Source organism: Melopsittacus undulatus, chromosome 11, assembly GCF_012275295.1.
Source record: "Melopsittacus undulatus isolate bMelUnd1 chromosome 11, bMelUnd1.mat.Z, whole genome shotgun sequence".
NCBI lineage: Eukaryota > Metazoa > Chordata > Aves > Psittaciformes > Psittaculidae > Melopsittacus > Melopsittacus undulatus.
In genome coordinates, this window is record NC_047537.1 from 5,678,240 (window position 1) to 5,697,744 (window position 19,505).

At 43.1% G+C, this 19,505-nt stretch overlaps 2 protein-coding genes across 3 annotated transcripts in view; one reads left to right on the top strand and one right to left on the bottom strand.

The window, feature by feature from the left end:
- Positions 1-14,928, bottom strand: part of NUP188 (nucleoporin 188) — a 26,990-nt gene extending 12,062 nt beyond the window's left edge. For both annotated transcript variants that reach the window (XM_034067337.1, XM_034067336.1), the window contains exons 1-25: positions 14,861-14,928; positions 12,979-13,033; positions 12,316-12,389; positions 11,612-11,696; positions 11,158-11,238; positions 10,651-10,695; positions 9,959-10,051; positions 9,751-9,870; positions 9,074-9,285; positions 8,230-8,341; positions 7,505-7,705; positions 6,941-7,030; positions 6,307-6,372; positions 5,678-5,797; positions 5,121-5,247; positions 4,864-5,019; positions 4,400-4,526; positions 3,706-3,793; positions 3,537-3,613; positions 3,280-3,394; positions 2,818-2,938; positions 2,483-2,549; positions 1,926-2,054; positions 593-726; positions 154-260 (exon numbers count right to left, since the gene is read on the bottom strand). In XM_034067337.1, coding sequence (XP_033923228.1) covers positions 154-260; positions 593-726; positions 1,926-2,054; positions 2,483-2,549; positions 2,818-2,938; positions 3,280-3,394; positions 3,537-3,613; positions 3,706-3,793; positions 4,400-4,526; positions 4,864-5,019; positions 5,121-5,247; positions 5,678-5,797; positions 6,307-6,372; positions 6,941-7,030; positions 7,505-7,705; positions 8,230-8,341; positions 9,074-9,285; positions 9,751-9,870; positions 9,959-10,051; positions 10,651-10,695; positions 11,158-11,238; positions 11,612-11,696; positions 12,316-12,389; positions 12,979-13,033; positions 14,861-14,886 — 2,628 coding nt within the window. In that variant the 5' untranslated portion in view covers positions 14,887-14,928. The remainder of the gene's footprint in view (positions 1-153; positions 261-592; positions 727-1,925; positions 2,055-2,482; positions 2,550-2,817; positions 2,939-3,279; positions 3,395-3,536; positions 3,614-3,705; positions 3,794-4,399; positions 4,527-4,863; positions 5,020-5,120; positions 5,248-5,677; positions 5,798-6,306; positions 6,373-6,940; positions 7,031-7,504; positions 7,706-8,229; positions 8,342-9,073; positions 9,286-9,750; positions 9,871-9,958; positions 10,052-10,650; positions 10,696-11,157; positions 11,239-11,611; positions 11,697-12,315; positions 12,390-12,978; positions 13,034-14,860) is intronic.
- DOLK (dolichol kinase) lies at positions 14,888-19,454 on the top strand. The gene is made up of 2 exons (XM_034067338.1): positions 14,888-15,029; positions 16,902-19,454. Exon 2 carries the CDS (start codon positions 17,007-17,009, stop codon positions 18,576-18,578), a length of 1,572 nt encoding a protein of 523 aa, XP_033923229.1. The 5' UTR covers positions 14,888-15,029; positions 16,902-17,006; the 3' UTR covers positions 18,579-19,454.
- Positions 19,455-19,505: the final 51 nt, after the last annotated feature.

The window sequence follows — 19,505 nt, forward strand, 5'->3', positions numbered from 1 at the left end:
GCAAATTCTTTATAGAAAACACCCCACTAATGTGAAGCCTCTCAGTGAGATGCTGGGTGACTTCTGAAATGATCTTGAAATAATTTCAGTGATGGGATCAGCCACTGAAAGGCACTGAAGGGCAAAGCAGCAACTGTGTGAGTCTCATCTTACCGTAGCCAGCCGTTTGAGCAGTTGGATGGCCAGGCGTGGAAGCGCAGGGTCATGCCTGTGGTAGATGTATTTGGCCAAGACCGCAATAAGATTGTTTCCATGAGCACCTGGAGAGAATGCAATTAAAATCAAAGAGAAGAGAATGTAGCAGGATGTAACTATTTACCAAATAATGATCTCCACAGCAGAAAGTGAGAACCAAGTCAGGCTTCCAACATTACAAAGCAGTAAACAAGCCATATCTGCTTAATACTTTAGAAGCTGTCCCAGAGGAGAAGAATGCCCTTAGAGGAGGGAGAACAAGCTTTCTCCCGTCACTATAAACCTCTTTCTGGAACCTCGAAATTTTAACTACTGTTTGTAATGAGACACACACTGACTACATTGAAATTACACGGAAGCATAGCTGCCCAGGCTGTCCCCAGTGAAGAATACCTACCGTGCTGAGTAAGTGCCTGTTCTAACGGAGATACCACGCTAGACGGGGGTTTCAACCTGATGACATTATTGGTAACTGAGAACGCCAGTTTAACTGTTTGGATGAGCAGCTGACCGTGGCCTTGTGACTCATCACTGTTCACAAAGAGAAACCAAAGTGAGCAACTGTTGACAACCAACATTTTGTTATTCACACAACACTGGAAGAGGAAGCCCTATGCTCTGTCAGTCAGGGTTGTGAGACGTTTGTATTCAGCCACATCACCACGTACAGGCTGCTGAAATACAAACCCTCACATATCCCCAAAAAACAGTGGATACCCAACCCCAAGTTTTCAGCACCAAATATGACAAAGAGCCTGAGCCTGTTTATTGCCATGGGGGCTTTTTTTCCCCCTTTTTAGGATACACAGATTTAAAATGTACAAAGACGGAGGGAGAAACATTTACAGAAACAATCTCACTGAAATTATAGCAAACCAAAACTGGATGGAGAGACAAAACTGATGGGTTGGGCTTTTTTTTTTTCCTATGATTTTCCTTATCAGCTAAATATTCTCGGGAGACACTGAAGCCAAGGCTTCTGAGACAGGTCTCACTTTCTTCTCAGCAAATCTGGACTCTTTCCAGACTTGTTTTGAAAGAGAAAACCATCAGACTTCATCAGAAACAACGTGCCTGCAAGTTTGGCTGGCTATGTGTCAAGTAAAATTGGCCAGGAAAAGAGAACAGAGGAAAGGAATGAGAATCAACCATAGCTAAAGCAGATCAAGCCTTCAGAAAGCCACATAAGGAAGTGAAGGTGCTCAACACTGAAGTTACCTTCTATACTTCCAGAGTACTTCAAGCCACCTTCAGAACCATCCTGAATAGACTGCTCATCCCTACCACTTCCAAATTACAGTTCAAGCTGTATTACGATTTATTCATGACCACAGTGTGATTTGAACTCTGGCATTACCCAAAGACACAGAACTACTAATACTGGCTCTAATTCTCTTGCTTCTAATTCATCTTATAAACTTGAGTTCAAGTGAATTCTGTATTAAAAAACTGTAACTGCACACAAACCTTTAACAACTGAGCACATTTACACCCACCAGCAGCTCCAAATGGCATTTAGAAATAGAAAACTACTGCATGAAATGGAGAGTGTACAGCAAAGAGTACATACAGACCTGGAACAAACAAGGCTTGTTCCTCAGGCTGTACACAGGCAGGCTGCAATGGCTTGCTGCTACACTGATCCCTTGTTAAATGCATCCAGTCAAAGCTACATTTCAAATATGATTTGCTTCTTTCCTCACACTACAGAATTGAAACACACAACTCACCTGTTACACTGGGAGGTCATTACCATATCAATAGTGTCCACACCAATTCCCATGATGTTAATGACAGCTTGCCCTGCTTCAGTGTTGGCCAGGCTGAAGATGCACAGGGACTGAAGGCTGGGGGCATTGCTGTGAGACACAAACAGCACAGGACATATCACTAGGAGCACTTGCAGTATTTTACCACACGGCACTTGGAAAACTACCACAAAGTAACCTCTCAATCTCTACACCCCCATTGACCCCTACTTTATTGTCCTCCTTTTCTTCAGAGAGCACACACCAAATAGGAAAGTGGATGGCAGTGTCTCAGGAAATCTATTTATTACTTTCTCTCTCTTCATCAGGTATTCTAGAAACCAATGTGGCTTTCTCTGTCTTCAGTCTTTTTCTACCCTTCCTGTATTTGGTAACCCAGAAAAGAGCTGAAACCAGCACTGCACAACTGTTAACAGTTCACTCCTCTACGTTTGCATTCAAAACCTGAAACAAAGTGATAGTGATTCCTGCACTGCAAGCCAGGCTAGCTCAGGTCTGAAATCCATCACTTGCCTTACCTACTGCGAGGATCCATTTCAGGGCACAAATTCAGTATAGCATGGATCAACTGCAGAATCAGGCACCCTAAAACAGAGATGAAATGGACTACTGAGGTTTTGGGAAGATCTGCTGCCTAGTTCCTACTATTTTCATGCACATCACAGTATCTAGCAATACTGTTAGATGTACAAATACTAATGTTAGATGTACAAAGCAAATCCCAAATGGCTGCTAGGAAAGGTATGATGAAAAAACGAAGGAAAAATTCACACATTCTGTCTGGGAAGGCAGAAGACCCTTTTCATCCCCTCCTCCTCCTTCTGCCTGTCCCCACCCCTCCCAGTATCCTCACCAATTTTCTCCCTCACTCCATGAGAGTTGTAACGCCATTTGTGGTAATTTGGTAACATCTCCTTCAGGACAAACACAATGCAGGGCACGAGTCCTTGGCTCTGGGTGCTACCAAGTTGTCCCTAGGAGAAACAGAAATGTTATGGTCCCATTTCTCATTCAGAAGAAACCTTCTGCAGGAAGATATGCCATATGTCTTTGAAGTGTGAGAAATCAAGCATGGGGACATAGATTCACAAGTGACTTATATTATCTTGTAGATCAAATGAATCCAAACAGGGTTTTTGGAAGAATCAGACTGCAGAGAAAACCCACAGAGTAGCACAGAAGGAAGTGTCAACCAATGATCCCTTCACAGAGACTGGCTGAACAGGAGATGGATCTCAGGCACGGCTGTATTTCACCTTCCTATTGTAACAGCTTATAAATGATTTCCCATACAGGCCATTCCAGAAGCACTCACCCGGACAAGAGTTGTTATCAGGTTCAGGAAGGAGATGGTAACGTTGTACTCGCCCTGAGGTTGTTCTATGCTCATCAGTAGGTTTCCATAGGCCCCAGCATTCATTCCCTCTGCACTGTGATATGAGCAAGAGAGTTTAATGAACAGCAGGATTCTGAGTGAGACATATCAGATATTTCAAACTGGCAGAAAGTTCTTATGACATGTTAGGAATAGGTTGCACACCAAAAAGAGACAGTGGAAGGGGTGATGAATACCTAATAACATGATTCATACTGGACACTGGATTGGCAACAAATGGCAAGAAACCCGTATGGTGAAGGTCAGTCCAAACCTGCAAGAGAATAAGTACAGCTATTCCCTCTCATTCACATATATACATCCACTAGTTCTCAAACCCACAAACCCAGAAGGTCATCTCCTCACCTTGGCTGGCATGCGAGCAGCCAGTACTGTCAAACAATTGACACAAGAAGCAATAACATCCACAGGGGGAGAGATGACAGTTGTTAGCCTACAGAAGAGAAACAGTGTCAATCAAATGCACTGTAGTCTAGCATATATACTGTTTTGTTAACCAAAAAAGCTTCTCTCACCGAGGTACATATGTATAAAACCTAAGCAGGTAAATACAGACACCAAAGTCTGCACTTTCAGTCTAGACTTGCTACCTCCCCCTCACACCTGAGTCAGACAAATTTACTGCAACAGACAAAGCTGGCAAGACAGCACTGTCACAGCAAACAGTAATTATGCAGCAGCACATCAACTCCCAGGCAGTTAATGCTAGAGAAGAGTTAATAAGTACAACTGTTTTAACACCTGGAAGTTACTGCTCTAATGATATGTTTTATTCCCCTTTCATGTCAATATAGCTACTAATAAAATATGCCTTTAAATGGATAAATTGCACAACATTCAGGAAAGAAGAGGCCATTCTGCTGCATCAAAGCATTAAACAGTGTGTAGCCACAACAGCCTTGAGAACTGAACACCAGTCTTGGGGAGCTCCAGCACTGACACTTCTTACAAAGCTCTTGGCAAAATGAGTAATGAACCATTCTTCCAGCTCACTTTATCTTCTCAGGTGTCAGTAACTTCATGCCAGTTGGTGACTTACCTCTGCAGGAGCATGTAAATTCGTGACGTGATGGGCAGAAGGCAATCTGCTATTGATACATCAGTGCTGATGACTTTATGAACCAGGTCAATTATTGGCTTGACCCTCTGGCAATGCTGAATCACATCTGGGTAGAGAAAACTAACACTAGAATGCAAAATCATCCTTAAGCAGAAATCAGCTCTGGAACAATGCACATTAACCTCATCACACAGCCCTATGAGCATTCCCCATGCCAAAACCCATTTATTTTATCTAAACTTTTCCCTCACCTAAAATTTATCTCATCTTTGCCTTTCACAGTGAATTATACAGTATTGTAATAATAATTAAGAAGTCAGGTTTCTGGGCAAGTATTTAATGCTCTTTTGAAAGTATTCAGAACTGTTCAATCCTACTATTAACCCCAAATTGATACCAATTAATAATTACTTCTTCTCTTTTATACTCCAAACCTATATTACCTGCTGTCGATACAACATGAAGCAGCATCTCAATCTCACAGGTAAACAGTGTCCAGCTGCTGTAGGAATACTCCCATCGTACCATATAAGCCCTATCATCCAGCACCACTTGGCCCACTGTTCCCTGAGGTATCCGCAGGTTTGTTTGACCCAGTCCTTAGGATTGAAGAAGCAGGTGAAATACAGTCACAAATTTACCCATGGATTATATCCCAATTTCCCCATAGTATTTCCATTAGAAAAGGTTAAGTGTTTACCAAGAGGATAGAGGAGCTTTGGAGTCTGTCTGCGCCAAAGCGTGCCATCTTCATGAGAGATCACATCCGGAGGTTTATGCTTGTACAGTTCCATGTAGAAGGACATTTTATCCAGGAAACTGTATACCTGTGTGCAGAGAGAGCTTAAACAATACAGCCAAGGAGCTGGACCTTAAAAATTAATCAACCAGGCCATTTCCAGGAATAGGCAAGTTCTCTTGGCTTGTACAATACCTTTCTAACACATGAATCATTACTAGACAGCCCACATGTCCAGACATATCTCATCTAGTGAATCAGGAACTTCTTATGAGTAAAGTAAAACCTGAAAAACTAGGCAGCAATTTAACCTTCATAAGTAAAGTTTTCCAGCAGCCTGCAACAGCACAGAACTAAAAAGTATTCCTGACCACTGTTCTTTGACAAAAGCTTAATGTCTGTAAAACAGCAGTTGAGATAAGCACATGTGATGGAAAGAATCACACAGCATTATCACACAGCATGGTATCCCTGTCCTGAAATACATATTCTCCTGAACACCAAGAGAGATCCTGTACCTTTTTTGCAGTAGATTTATCAGACACAAGGGCTTGGAGCAGCTGAAGGAGAGGAGTAAGCTGAATGGGAAACAATCCACACACGCTGTCCAGGATAATACCCAGACCTGCAGTAGGTTCCTGGTGGTGAAAACAGAAAACAAGTATCGTATCACTAAAAAGAAATGCTAAAATGGTCTCAGTAGAGCATAAGGAAACAGTTCTTTTTTAAGTCGTACATTTCACATTAATCATGCACAAAAGCATCACTCCAGTCCTTGAACAGACTAAAGCACGAGGCAGTGTGCAAGTATAAGGCAGGAAGTAAGACTGTAACGCATTACATATCCTAATTCTGTGGCAACAGAAAAATAAGCATGATGCTTTTGCCAGCAGTTAGTTCAATCTTTGCAATCCCAGCCCTGGTTTCAGCTATCACCTATATTAAAACTTGCTCCAGTATCCTTCAAGAGTAAAGCCAAGTCTGTACCTAAAAGGCAGGAAAGGGCAAAAGTAAATCAAAGACAGAAACAAATGAACACTAGCTCCTCAGGCCCTCCTAGAAACTAAATGTTCCTTTCCTAAAGAGGATCTTTTATTGAGTTTCACTTATAAGAAAGGTGGGTCAAAGAAGTTGCCAACAAACTCACCGTCTTCCAGAATAGCTGAGGGATGCTGGTAACTGTCAGAACTTCACATGCAACATCAATTATATCCTTCAAAAGAAGAGAGGATGGAGAAAAGAAGTTACTTTACACATGGGAATTTCATCCCAATCGAGCTCTGGCACATCTTTGGAATTTAAGTTTCCATGTTTACCAGCCAAGATGTAACCACCTCCTCTAGTCAAAATAGAAAGGAACACCCAACATATCCAAACCCAGAAGATTCCACCTGCCTAAAGCCATCCATCATGAGTGGACTGGCCAGGACAAGTATGTCCACTATGTTTGCAAAGGGCAGATGATGTCTTCTCAAACTTGGAAATGGAGTATGGATTATTTCCATTGCTTTGGAAATAACACATCCACAATTAGTTTCAAACCCATAGGACTTTAAGTGCAAGATATGCTCTTTCATTATTAATCAACCAGTCTGCAGAGGTGTTTACTAGGTTTGCATGGTGTAAATGCAGCAGGAAAACCAGCAAAACACTCTTCTAGATCTAACTCACAAAGTTTGCAGTCTCAAATGCAGGATTATGATTTAACAAAGGCAGTTAGCATCAGTTATGACAGGTTATTTTAAATTAGGTAACAGAGGCAATGAGCCTTGCATGCTTACCTGCTGATTGCCCAATGTATGCAATTCCAGTGATGTCAGGACAAAGGAAGTAAGTCCATAAATACACAAGCAAGCAGTGCTGGTGGCACACTGGAAAGAAAGAATACACACTCAGTGTTCATGGATGTCAAAAGGATTTGCTTTCACTGGTTTCTACCTATAAAATAGTTTTCTCTCATACATGGTATTGTCTAATGAGACCATATACAGAGAAAATAGTGCAGAGTTAAGTCATCTAATACTCAAAACGCACAATGGCAGCACACTAGAGAGGCAAATCAACCAATGTGATGAAATGCAGTCTATTCTGCTCAAAAGAGAGGTAGTTCCTCAACTTCCAGAAGCTTTTTCTTATTCTTTGGGCGTAAAAATCTGTTTCATTTCCAGTTGAGTTCTGATCTTCACTGAAAGAAGATGTAAAACCTGCTTTACTGCAGAGTCTGCTTCAAACCAGATTTACTTCAAAAGAACATTGGTTCAAAATCATCCACTTCCCATCAGACCTTTACATCAATAGCAGTTAAAAACCTTCAAGAGCTTACATATAGATTCTAAGAAACTCACATTCTTCCCCCCACTGTTCAGTGATCGCAGAAGCTTTGTCAGATACTGGAAAACATTCAGCTGGATGGCAGTGCTGCCCATTCTTCTGATAACATTTGTTGACTCCTCTGGGTTTAGAGTGTGACGGAGCAGAGCCCAGGCCAAAAGCACAGGAGCATGATGTGAGACATCCCCTAACTGCAGCAGCTGATTGTCCATCTCCTGCACAGACAGGACAAAAGCAACATAACTGAGATCTTCTGAAAGAAGTTCATACTTCACAAGAATACAGCTCATTGCATCTTCTTGCTGACTGTCACCATTCCCTTGCAGATAATTACTGCACACATGCAACTGACTAAATTATATACCTGCAGCCATGGTTTGTTTTCCTGAACAGTTTAATGCCTTACAGTTAGTCTAAACTTAGCTGTTCTCTGTCCTAAAAGCACAGACAGTGTAGATTCTTTGCTTCATTCCCATCTGGAAGTGTCACAATCCTTATTTCTTTGTACACATCTGTTTTTAGAGAAAGGCCCAGGATAACCAAGGAAGTATAAGGGGAGAGGAATTAATTTTGTTCTTATTTGCCCCAGAGTGTTATGCAGATGCTGGTTCCTACACTTGGTCAGCAAACTGAAGGATCGGAAACTTACAGACATACTCTTCACACAGCACTGCTTGGGTAATCACAGCACATTCTGTATCGTTAGGCCAGACAAGGGGTTACTCTGACAGTGCTTTACCTGGTGGATGCACTTATTCGCTAATTTGTGCCTGTCAGTCCTGCCATCCAAAGCACGCTTATGGAGGGAGTCGATTTCCATGCCTTCCACCAGAATAAGAGCACTAAAGTAGCTACAAACAGGAGAAGAATAAAAGCAAGGAGGTCAGAAACTTTATTGAAGAATTTTTATTTCTTTTTATTGATAAGTGGTCAAAACCCAACCTGTACTTTGCTTTTGTTCAGCTGTTCTTTAAAGCAGAAAGAAATTACATGAGATTAACAGCAGGTAATCCAAATGTCTTGAAATTCTAGCATATGACTGATTACAATCTTCAGAACTACCATTTCATGTTGAAAAGACAAAGAAAAGGTCACTGAAATTTGAGGATAGCTTTTCCCCCTTTGTAACTCTCTGACACCTGGCAGAGTTTTCATTCTCCTTGGCTATGACTTGACTTGTATTGCATGCAGCAAAATGAAGACACTGCTGCCATTTGTAAGCAAACCCATCAAAGCTTGACCTGAGACAACACCGTTTACAACAGAGGTCAGGGAGGGCTAGCCTCCATGTAGGCAGCAGGCAGAGTACCAGCACAGGACTGTCTTCACTGCCATTCTTACAAGAAGCAAGATTATATACTAAAGTGAATGTACAGATACCTCTCTACTTCACAGTCACATCTTCACTTTGCCACAAACCTCCAAGGTGACCAGAAAAGCTATTTTGCCTTCATCACAATAAGCTTAGCTTGAAATAGTGGTTATTTTAAGAGGCAGCAGCAAGAATTATAAATGCTTTTTTTCCCCCTGAGGAAAACAATTATTTTGCTCTGTACTCACCCACAAATACACAGGATACTTACCCGATGCGATCCACCAGGTGATCCATGCTCTCGTCTACCAAATGTCTGTTGGTTTGTCTAGTGCCAAATCCCTGTTCTTTGAACTTCTTTGCAAATGCCAGAAGATCATCAGGTGACATCTCAAAGTATGCATGGTAGAGGAAGATGACTTCCAGGAGCATGGCCTGTTCACGGAGGCATTGCACAAACCAACGGGAGACCTGGCGTTCTGTCTGCACAAGGAAAAGTTCTACCATCACATGCTGAAGGTCACAGGTCAAGCAGTTGGAAACTGAGAAGTGTTGAAGGATTTCAATGGCTTGTGTAGCCAGCAATTAGTATGAGTGGCAGAGAAGGCCACTGTAAATACAGTGTGCTGATGCAGAGAGATTGTGGACAACTACACATAAATGGATCTGTTAGCTATCAATGGATTTATTACAAGGAACAAGATGTGCCATGCAAGTGTTTCTGAGCAAAAGTGTGTTCTGTTAGAAAAATCTTAGGTTTCTTGGACCAAGAGAAACATCATTTTTAACTGGATCTGCACATACACACTTTCCAATACACTATATAGAAGACTATAATAGTTAGGGTAGGAAAGGACCTCAAGATCATCTAGTTCCAACCCCCCTGTTATGGGCAGGGACACCTCACACTAAACCATATAATACCAATAATAGCAAGAAATAAAATACCATGAGATTTCCATGTGTTTCCCATGTAGGAGCTTCTGCTTTGTACAGTGCTTCAAACTGTTTCCAGTAATTAGGAACTAGTTCCTTGCCCAACTTTTCAACACACTGGAAGTATTGAGCCTTGAATAAACCAATAGATAAATTAACTTCTCACATGCACAGTCAACTGTCTTTTACAATCACAAGTGCACAAGGTTACTCTACTCACCATGTAAGGGTGCCTCTCATCCTGAAAATAAGTGAGTAGTTGGAGGACACAGCGCAGAATGCAGATCCTCTCATCATAGTAATAGTCAGCAAGCTGTGAATATATAGTGTCATTAGTAACAATTTGGTACTGTGTTTAACACTTTCCTCCCCCATACACTGCCAAGGCCTTCATCACAAGAACACAGAGTGCCCAAACATTACTACAGGTGGAGTTTCAACTAAGCAGTTTTTAAGTTACTGGGGTGGGGAAAATACTCAATTAGCTTTACAGAACTCAATATAACATGCCCATAGGGACACAGCTGTAATTACACTGCTAAGTGAGAAAACTTGCAAAAGAAAGGGAAAAAGACAGAGACAGATGATGTCTCCTCCTCATCCCAATTGTCCTCTGTCAGATATGATCAGTGGTCACCATTTCAGAGTTACCACTTCAGACAGTAACATATATATCTACAATCTTTGGAAAACTTGGGAGCATACATTTGCCCAGCTAAATTCCTGATATTAAGCCTAAAATCTTCTTTCTGTAGCAACTATTAACACTGTTCAGATCAATCAAAGCATTTTCTAAAACTTGTTCCTTAAAGAAGGAATACTTCAATTATTCTAAGATTTTCTGGATCCATACAAACAAGTTGGTTCTCTGGCAACAGATCTTTTCAACAGATACAAATGGAAATGACTAACCTTCAACATCAGAGCCTGACTCTGCCTTTCATCCTGAGAAACTGTCTGTAAGCAAAACATGAAAGAACAGAGAAATATTTAAATACCTACTGACAAAATAGATATTCACAAAGAAAAGGACTGAAATACACAAAAGCCAATTTTTCTTTCACTTTCTTTTGGGAAGATAGATTCCAAAAGCACAAAGCCAAAACACACACTTTTAACAACACATTTATGCTTCATCTTCACTCTCCTCCACAATCTGTAGCTTTCCTGTGTTCCTGTAATAGAGAGAGGAGCTGAGTTCCTGCAGAGAGATTCAAGCAGGTACTAGAAAAGTAAGTTCTGGATATCTCCTATGACATTTCCTTAGAGCAGCACTGGAGCATTGTAGGTTCAGAGAAGAAAAGCTACAAAGGCATTTCCAAATCAGAACTCAGACTCACGTATGACCGTGTGCATCAACAAACTACTGGTATTAAGGAAAGATGTGGATTAAGTAGGACATAAATGGGAGCTACGGACCGGCAGGGAGTCCCTTGCTCCTCTATAATCTTCTTGGAGATAACACTGTAACAAACGCACGCTCTGCTCTTCATCCAGACCCTGGAAAAACAGAAGGAAAATAGAGATTCTCTGAAATAGATAAAAGGCAACTGAATTCGTTCAAGATAAAGATTATCTCCAAATATTCAGGCAGCTCTTCTCTTCAAAACAAGTAATTTCCAAAACATGCCAAAAGACAATATCTGTACCAGGCAAATACTTTAGTCACACTTCTGCTTAAAGCAATATAGAAAAGCTTTGATGTCACTTAGATGTAGCCAGTTTAACTTCAGAAAAAGGAGCATAACTTTCATTTAAATAAAGGTACCACCTTTATTCAACATCAAGAGGATGATTTAAATATCAGAATCCTACTAACAATGCATTCCAAGAGCAGGGATAAAAAACATAACCAGACAGCACCTTTACTCACCAAAAACTTGCTGGCTCTCAGGCCCAGCTCTTTCAGTGGAGCACTTACAGTTTTATCAGCTTTCACTTTTTCTGCTGAGGATGTGCTAAAGAAAAAAAAAAAAGAAATTTTAGTCACTAAAATTGCAGCAATGCCAAGAAATGCTCCCAGTTTTACCAGTTCCCAGTTTTACCAGTTCCCAGTTTTACCAGTTCCCAGTTTTACCAGTTCCCAGTTTAACCAGTTTAAACTGGACATTTGCTTTTTCCTCAATGGCCTTTCGATATTTGATACACAGTATTTTGTAACCTTCCCACCACATAAAACTCAGCATTGTTCACAATCTTATTACTATAATAAATGCAGGCTATATTAATTCGATCTTTTCCAATGAGGGACTCTGGATATCCTTTCGGGATGACTGAGTGTCAAGAGGAGTCACTTCTCCACAGGCTGCACACTTGCACATGATAGCAGCTCAGCAAGGGTACAGGTTAAGAGCTACCTAACAGGAATAATGACAGCAGAAACTTGCTGGTACTTCTTTCTGGTCTGTATTTCATGCCCCAGACTGTTACGGAGTTAAGTGCTTTCTCTTGTTACTCCTCTCCTGAAATCTCAAGTCATGCAAGAGGGCAACAATCTACTTTTATGTAATCAGAAAAAAATATTCCACATGTTCCCCATTTTTGAGGTTAATTCCTAAAATCAGGCAATCACTATACCTTGGAAGCTTATAGTATGAAAGTCCCTCTGACAATCTCTGCAGGTGGTTGTTCAACTCTGACTCAATCTGTGCCTAAAACAAAGAGAGAACCAGATACTACTGAACAGCTTCCTCAATGTACATTATTGAGAATCAGATCTGTTAAATTTAAGTGAAGCAAAGAAATTCCACCACCACAAAGAGACAGGAACAACACAAGACAAGCATCTATGATTCAGACTGATTCAAGGTGCATAACTGCACCAGGCAGCTCACTGCCTTGCCTAATCCCAGGAAGGGAGAGGAAATAGGAGGCAATGGATTCAGAAATATCTGGATCTCCAACCTCTGGGCAAATTCTTCAAAGAACAGGCTCCATCCCTGAAAACAAAGAAGGAAGCTGTACCATTCATCAACAGCCCAGGCCAGCCAGTCTTGTCTCAGCTCCAGAAAGGGAACCACTTTTTCACACACACCCTTCCAGGTAGGTCATGAAATAGCTATACACAAGGAGTGGAAGAATCAACAAGTAGCAAAGATTGAGGACAAAACTTGCACTAAGGAAGAGAGGGAAGCAGCAAAGCATATTTTCACTGGTATCCAAAGAGAAGTACAAGTGATGTATTTGGCCACAGAGTCTATTCAGTGATGGGCAAAGCTGCTTAGCACAGCAAGGACTTACTGGTTCTCTTAAAGATGATTTACCCAGAAGAACTCTCCATAATTGTCTGCTGCTCCTGCAAACAAAGGGAAAAGTTGGAGTATTTGAATGATGAGCACTGGTTCAAGCTTCCATTCAACTTACACCTTTTCAAAGCTGCAGCTACCTCAGAGCACATCACGCTGCAAGATAAGATACAACAAAAAGTATTTAAGGAACATTATTGTGAATGCCCCATCCATGGCAATATTCAAGGCCAGGTTGGATGGAGCCCTGGGTGCCATGGTTTAGTGTGAGGTGTCCCTGCCCATGGCAGAGGGTTGGAACTGGATGAACTTAAGGTGCTTTCCAACCTAAGCCATTCTATGAGTCTATGATTAGTTTTTACCTGACCAGTTTCAGATGCCCTGAGAAAACCCAGGAAAGATCCAAAGAAGGCAACAACTGATACAGCAAGGCTTGCAAACTTGTATCAAATCATGTGTGCTGCATATCAAAGCTCAATTTGATTTTGCTAGTTGGACATCTGAGGTTAGTAAGAAGAAACCTAATGAAAGTACAGAGCAATATTTGATTCAGTTACATTCAATGCCTTCCTCCAAACAAATTCTTTCATAACAGTTTCATCCTTCACTCTAAGTGCAACATAAAACTGGGTGAAGTGAAAGATTCCAACACCTTCACACAAGGTAGAATGATTTGCTACAGATCTGATTTACCCTTGAGTCCTGTTTCTCCCTGAGCACTCCACAGAAAAGCCAACCTGCCCTATGAGGTATGACAAACCAAATCCTGGCACACAGATCCAAAGGAGTCTCCTGCAACACCTCTAAAAGACGTTTGCCAAGAAAAAGAGCATTTCAGGAATTCAGACAAATGATGACTTGTCAGCAACACACCACATGTCAGAGCTAAACCCAGCTCCCCAGGCAGAGACTGTCTAAGAAAGCACGATCCCTCAGTAACTTTATTTATAGAACACCATCATCAGAATAACTGACTGTGGCAGTGAGAGGCATCTGCAGCGTGTGACACATGGTGCCACCTAACTGCATGCCAAGACCTATGGTTTCTAGTGCACCTATCAACATAACTTGGACCTAGTTCCTCGACAGTCGGGCGCAGCTCCCCGTGCAGGAGCTAAGTAACCTCTCTGGGCTCGGTCAGGCACCAGCTGCGGGTGCAGCCTCACAGCCCACACACAGAACCCAAAAGCTATAGGGTTTTGCCAAGAGAAGACCTGAGCACCAGCCCTGTGAAGCCAACCCTCCACTTGTCATCCCTCTTACCCTCTGCTGGGAATTAAACAGACTGGGATGTGCGGCCAGTTCACTTATTAGCCTCCAGCCAAGGAAGGAAAGCTCTTCCTATGTGATCACATCTAACTGTGGTGTTCTTGTCCCAATTAGGGCTTACGGATACTCATTTAATAAAACTCACGGCTCTAGGGACGCTACAATAACCATCCAGAAAGTGCTCAAGACAAACGTGACCACTGAAAGTGATCAATGAACCGGGATTCATTGAATCGCTTCACTATACACCTTCCCACTTTCAGACCTGTGCAGTTGTCCGCAAGGTGAAAACCACCCCTGAACGCTCCGCTCTTCACGAGCGCAGCTCCGGGAGGTGTGGGGAGCCCTGACCCCCCCTCCGGCACCGGAGCCCACACCGGGACTCAGCCCCACAGACACAACCGCTCTCACAGTCGCTCTATGGCAGGTTCCATCTTGCAGGGCACTGGGAGCGAGGCCGGAACCGCGGAGCAGCCGCTGCTCCCTGGGGCCGCCTCAGCGAGGGGCGTGGCCCCGCTGCCGTTACCGCTCCCGCCGCCCCCCCCCCCGGCCCCGCCGGCCGGGCCCCGCCCCCCCCCCAGCCCCGCCACAGCCGCCGCGGCCCGCACCTCGCGCGCGGCGCGCCCGCCGCCATCTTCGCTCCGTTCTCACGTGACACCGCCGCGCGAAACCGCCGTCGCCTCCTCCCTCCGCGGCGCCGCTCTGCCCTCCCGCCCCCTCCGCGGCGGGTTGGGTCATGTGACAGGCGGCAGAGCCAAGATGGCTGCGTCCTGCGAGGTGGGTGCGCTGTCGGACTCCGGGCGGCGGTCGGGGCAGGCCGCAGGTCCTCGGCGGGGCCTGGGGCTCACCCGGGCGGCGGCTCCGACACCCTCGGGGGGGGTTACGGCCGCTGTCCCCGCTTGGCTCCGCCGCGGCTTCTCAGCTGCGAAGGGTGGGCTGGGGGATGTGCGGCTGAGGGGAGAGGAGGGCGAGGAAGGACAGGGCAAAGGGAGCCCGCGGCGCTGCGAGCACACGGGGAGGAGAGGAAGGACACAGGGAAGAAAGGGAGGAGGCAAGTGCTGCAACGAGGGGGGAGGCTGCTGGGGGTTTGGGATCACGTCAATGCCCGTTGCAGCCGGCATGCGAATAACGGAACAGGCAGAACACACTTAGTCCGGCTTGAAATTGAGATAGTGAGTCCCGTTCGATGTCTGAGTGCGATAGTGCTGAGGTGCTTCACGCTACCTAAGGAGGGGGTGGAGGAGAGAACTGCAATAGGTAAATTAAATAATTCAGCAGTGAAATACATTGTGTTGCAAACTCTCAGGTCAGCAGCTTTTGAACCTGCTGCATTAGAGGAGGAGACTTGCGTTTCGTATAGTGAAATTCATCCTTGTCTTATAGCCGAGCTGGCAGGGTGCCTGCTGGGGGAAGCTGTCATGTATCATTATTGATGCAAGAGCTGGGTTGCAACTTAAAGTTGCCAGACTGAGTGGGAGATCATTTTCAGTCTGACTGGCATGTAGTATTTACCCTGCTTCTTCTCAAATAACCCTTAAGCTTCTCGCTCCCCTGGGCTCAGAAACGACAACTGGGACCCAAAATCCATTATTGGTTGTCAGTAGATATTGCCCAAGCCAGTTCTGTTTCATTAATTATGTGATTAATTCTTCTCTCATGCTGTTTAAAAATTAATTGTGATGGCAAAAAGATTACATTTGGCCTGATCTAGCTGCATAGCAACAGTAAACATAATGAAGTCGTTTGGCAAGAAAGTATTTCACGCTATACACATGAGGATGCCAGAAAACTATCTATTAATAATTTAGAGTTTTTAGTACAAAGTCATAAATAACCAAACACTCCAGACACACACTGTCTCTTTGACTGTTCAAATTTTAATAGTTACCCAGTAATAGTACTTCTAAAATCTCTCAGATCAGATTTATAACCTGGTGACACCATTCAACACTGAATGAAACTCACACAAGAACTTCAAATAAACTTCCAGCCTTCCATGAAGGAGCTAATCTCTGATTTAGCCTATCTTGGCAGTTCTGGTAACAGATCAAAGTTAGATAAAGTATGCCCTTTGACAATGACTTTGCTTTTCATCACTGTGATGTTTTCTACTTCTGTTGTAAACACCATGCAGCATTGTAAAACACCTGCTGCAGTAGTGGAATTGTTCAATCATAACACTAGAGGCAGAAGAAGAAGTACACAGGAGTTTTTGCACAGCAGTGGAAGGAGAAATAGTTAGTAAAAGGAAGAACACTCTGTAAAAGTACTGGCAAAAGTATGTACAAAATTAGGTTCTAAAACTACCTTTAAACTTTCAACTATATTTCAGATTCACACCATCATAATGAAGCCTCCTGGGTATGGTTATGGCTTCACAGCACAATTCAGAGACACTGCAACAGAAACATTTAAAACTATCTGAATAGCCCAGCGTTCAGTGTTCATTTCTGTTACTTTAGGCTGACTTCTCTGGTTTTGGGGGGCAGATACCAGTTTTGGCTGAGCCATTACCTGTCTTTCTTAGCCTCTGTGTTGACAGTTGACACAGAAGCTCAATTTAAATGGACAGTTAAGAACAAAACAGCTGTGCAAAAGCTTTAGTTTTCCTAGTAATTTCTTCAATTGTGTGTTTTTTGTTGTTGATAGGGATTGCAGTAACATGAAAAGGAATTCTTCCTAATGGACAACTACTGAACAGATTGGGACTCCTGAGAAAGATTTTGACAGCTTGAGCCACATTGGGCTGGAATCATGTTAAAGAAGCCAGTGCTGGTGGAATCCCTGATCGTGTTCATCATCGTTCTCTTTGTGCATGCAGTGGTGTGGGACCGGTATTCCTGGTGCGCCGTCGCTCTCGCCATCCAGGCCTTTTATGTCCAGTTCAAATGGGACCGTCTGCTCCAGCTGGGTGGGGCTGTATTCCAGTTCCGTACAGCAGCAAACAGTGGCCTCCTGCCAGCTAGCATGGTCATCCCCTTGCTGGGGATAGTGATGAAGGAGAGGTGCAAGGCTGCTGGCATTGTGTACTTTGAACGCTTTGGCATAGTTGTGGCTTCCACTGGCATGCTGGTTGCTCTCTTCCTGTCAGTAATAGCGGTTGGCATCACAAAACCTGTGCCAACCAACACTTGCATACTTACTGGTATTGCTGGCAGTATAATTATCTATACCATGAAGCACTCTTTGACTGTTTCAGAAGTGATAGAGGTCCTAGAAGTGCTGCTAATTTTTGTCTACCTCAGTATGATCTTGCTGTACTTGTTGCCTCGATGTTTTACGCCTGGAGAAGCATTGCTGGTTCTTGGAGGTGTAAGTTTTGTTCTCAATCAGCTCATTAAACGCTCACTGAATGTAGTGGAGGGCAGAGGTGATCCCATAGACTTTTTCCTTCTGGTAGCAGTTGTTGGAGTTGTTCTTCTTGGGCTTTTTTTCACTGTGCTCTTCATTTTCATGGATTCGGGTACATGGATCTCCTCCATGTTTTTCCACATGATGACAGCAGTGCTAGGCTTAGGGGTCATCATGCCTTGGCTGTACCGACTGATCCAGAGGAACCCTTTGTTCTGGCTACTCCAGTTTCTGTTTCAGACACAGACAAGAGTTTACCTTCTTGTATACTGGACCTTTTTGGCTGCTTCAGCATGTGGCATAGTTTTTTACCAGAATGCTAAGAGATCATCTGAATCTAAAAAACACCAGGCCTCGACCATAACCAGGAAATATTTCCATTTCATTGTTGTAGCTACTTATGTTCCTGGACTAATTTATGACTGCCAGCTTCTCTACGTTGCTGCAGTACTGTGTCTGGCAGTGTTTATCTTCTTGGAGTATATTCGGTACTTCAGGATCAAGCCATTTGGCCAAACCCTTAGGCATCTGTTGTCTCTCTTCTTGGATGAAAGAGACAGTGGACCTCTGATCTTGACTCATATTTATCTCCTCCTTGGTATGTCCCTCCCAGTATGGTTGTTTCCCAGAGCTTGTGCTCCTAAAGGTACCTTGTCCGGGGCGGGAGCACTGGTCCCCTACTCTGGGGTGCTGGCAGTAGGGGTAGGAGACACTATTGCCTCTGTTTTTGGCAGTACAATGGGGGAAATCAAATGGCCAGGAACAAAGAAGACCTTTGAAGGGACAATGACATCTATTTTTGCTCAGATCATTGCTGTGGCTCTTATTCTGATCTTTGACAGTAATGTGAATCTGAACTCCAGCTATGCCTGGATTTTGGCATCTGTGAGCTTAGTTTCTCTTTTAGAAGCTTATACGACCCAAATTGATAATCTTTTGTTGCCTCTCTACCTCCAGATAATGTTTATGGCATAGAAGTGCTTCCAGGAACAGAGGTTTCTCCCTTTCTAAAGAGAAGTGGTAATAGAATATGCACTGTAATGAGAACTCAAAGCTGATCTGAACACTGTTTCTGATACAGCAGATAAAACTGTTAAAAACAGAAATGATGGACCAATTTTAAATAAAGGCTGTGGTTTGATCTAGGTTTATTGCCTTTAAAACAGCATGAGCTGCTTTGTGTTGCCACCAGAACACAAACATGACAGACAAAAATAGCATGTGTGTTTAATAATCCAATTTAGGTTTCTTCTGGATGCCCAGAGGAAAAGGAAGTAGAGGAAGAAGAGGTAAGTCAATTAGAGGAACAAAGAAAGTAAGGAATAAGCAAACCTCTCAGGTGCTGCCACCTCTGTACTGTATCAGAATCAAAACATTTTGCTGTACTGAGTCCTGCTGTCTTGTATTACTGAACATGTGAATTCCTTCCTTCTGTCTAAGCATGATTTAAAGCATGTGTTATAACAAGGGTGGCCACACAGAGCGAGTACAACTGTCCCAATGTATCCAGTCACCATCAACAAGAGCCACACTAGTGCACTGCAATGCACGAACACAACTTCAAACTCAGTAGCTGTAATAGCTGAGTTTATCCAGGGTGGGTGGGGAGGTTTGAGAATGCAAGTGACTGTTTATTCCAATAAGTACTAACAAGAGGGTTGCAGTTTTAGCCCTGGCGGTTTACGCAACAAGAAGAATGTTATATCTTTAGCAAGATTTTAATGTCTCAATTCATTTGGATTAATATTCAATGAGGGGAGGAGAACTAAGCCAAGTCACAGATGAAAACTAATCACACATTGATCACAATAGCAGAAAACCTGTTAAAATCAATAAACTTTTCTAATGCTATTGAAGTTTTCTACTTTGCACATTTTTTCTGCTGAGTGTTTCATCATTTAT

Bases quoted from the DNA above. Each gene is read 5' to 3' on its own strand.
- DOLK (XM_034067338.1), top strand. From the start codon at position 17,007: ATGTTAAAGAAGCCAGTGCTGGTGGAATCCCTGATCGTGTTCATCATC.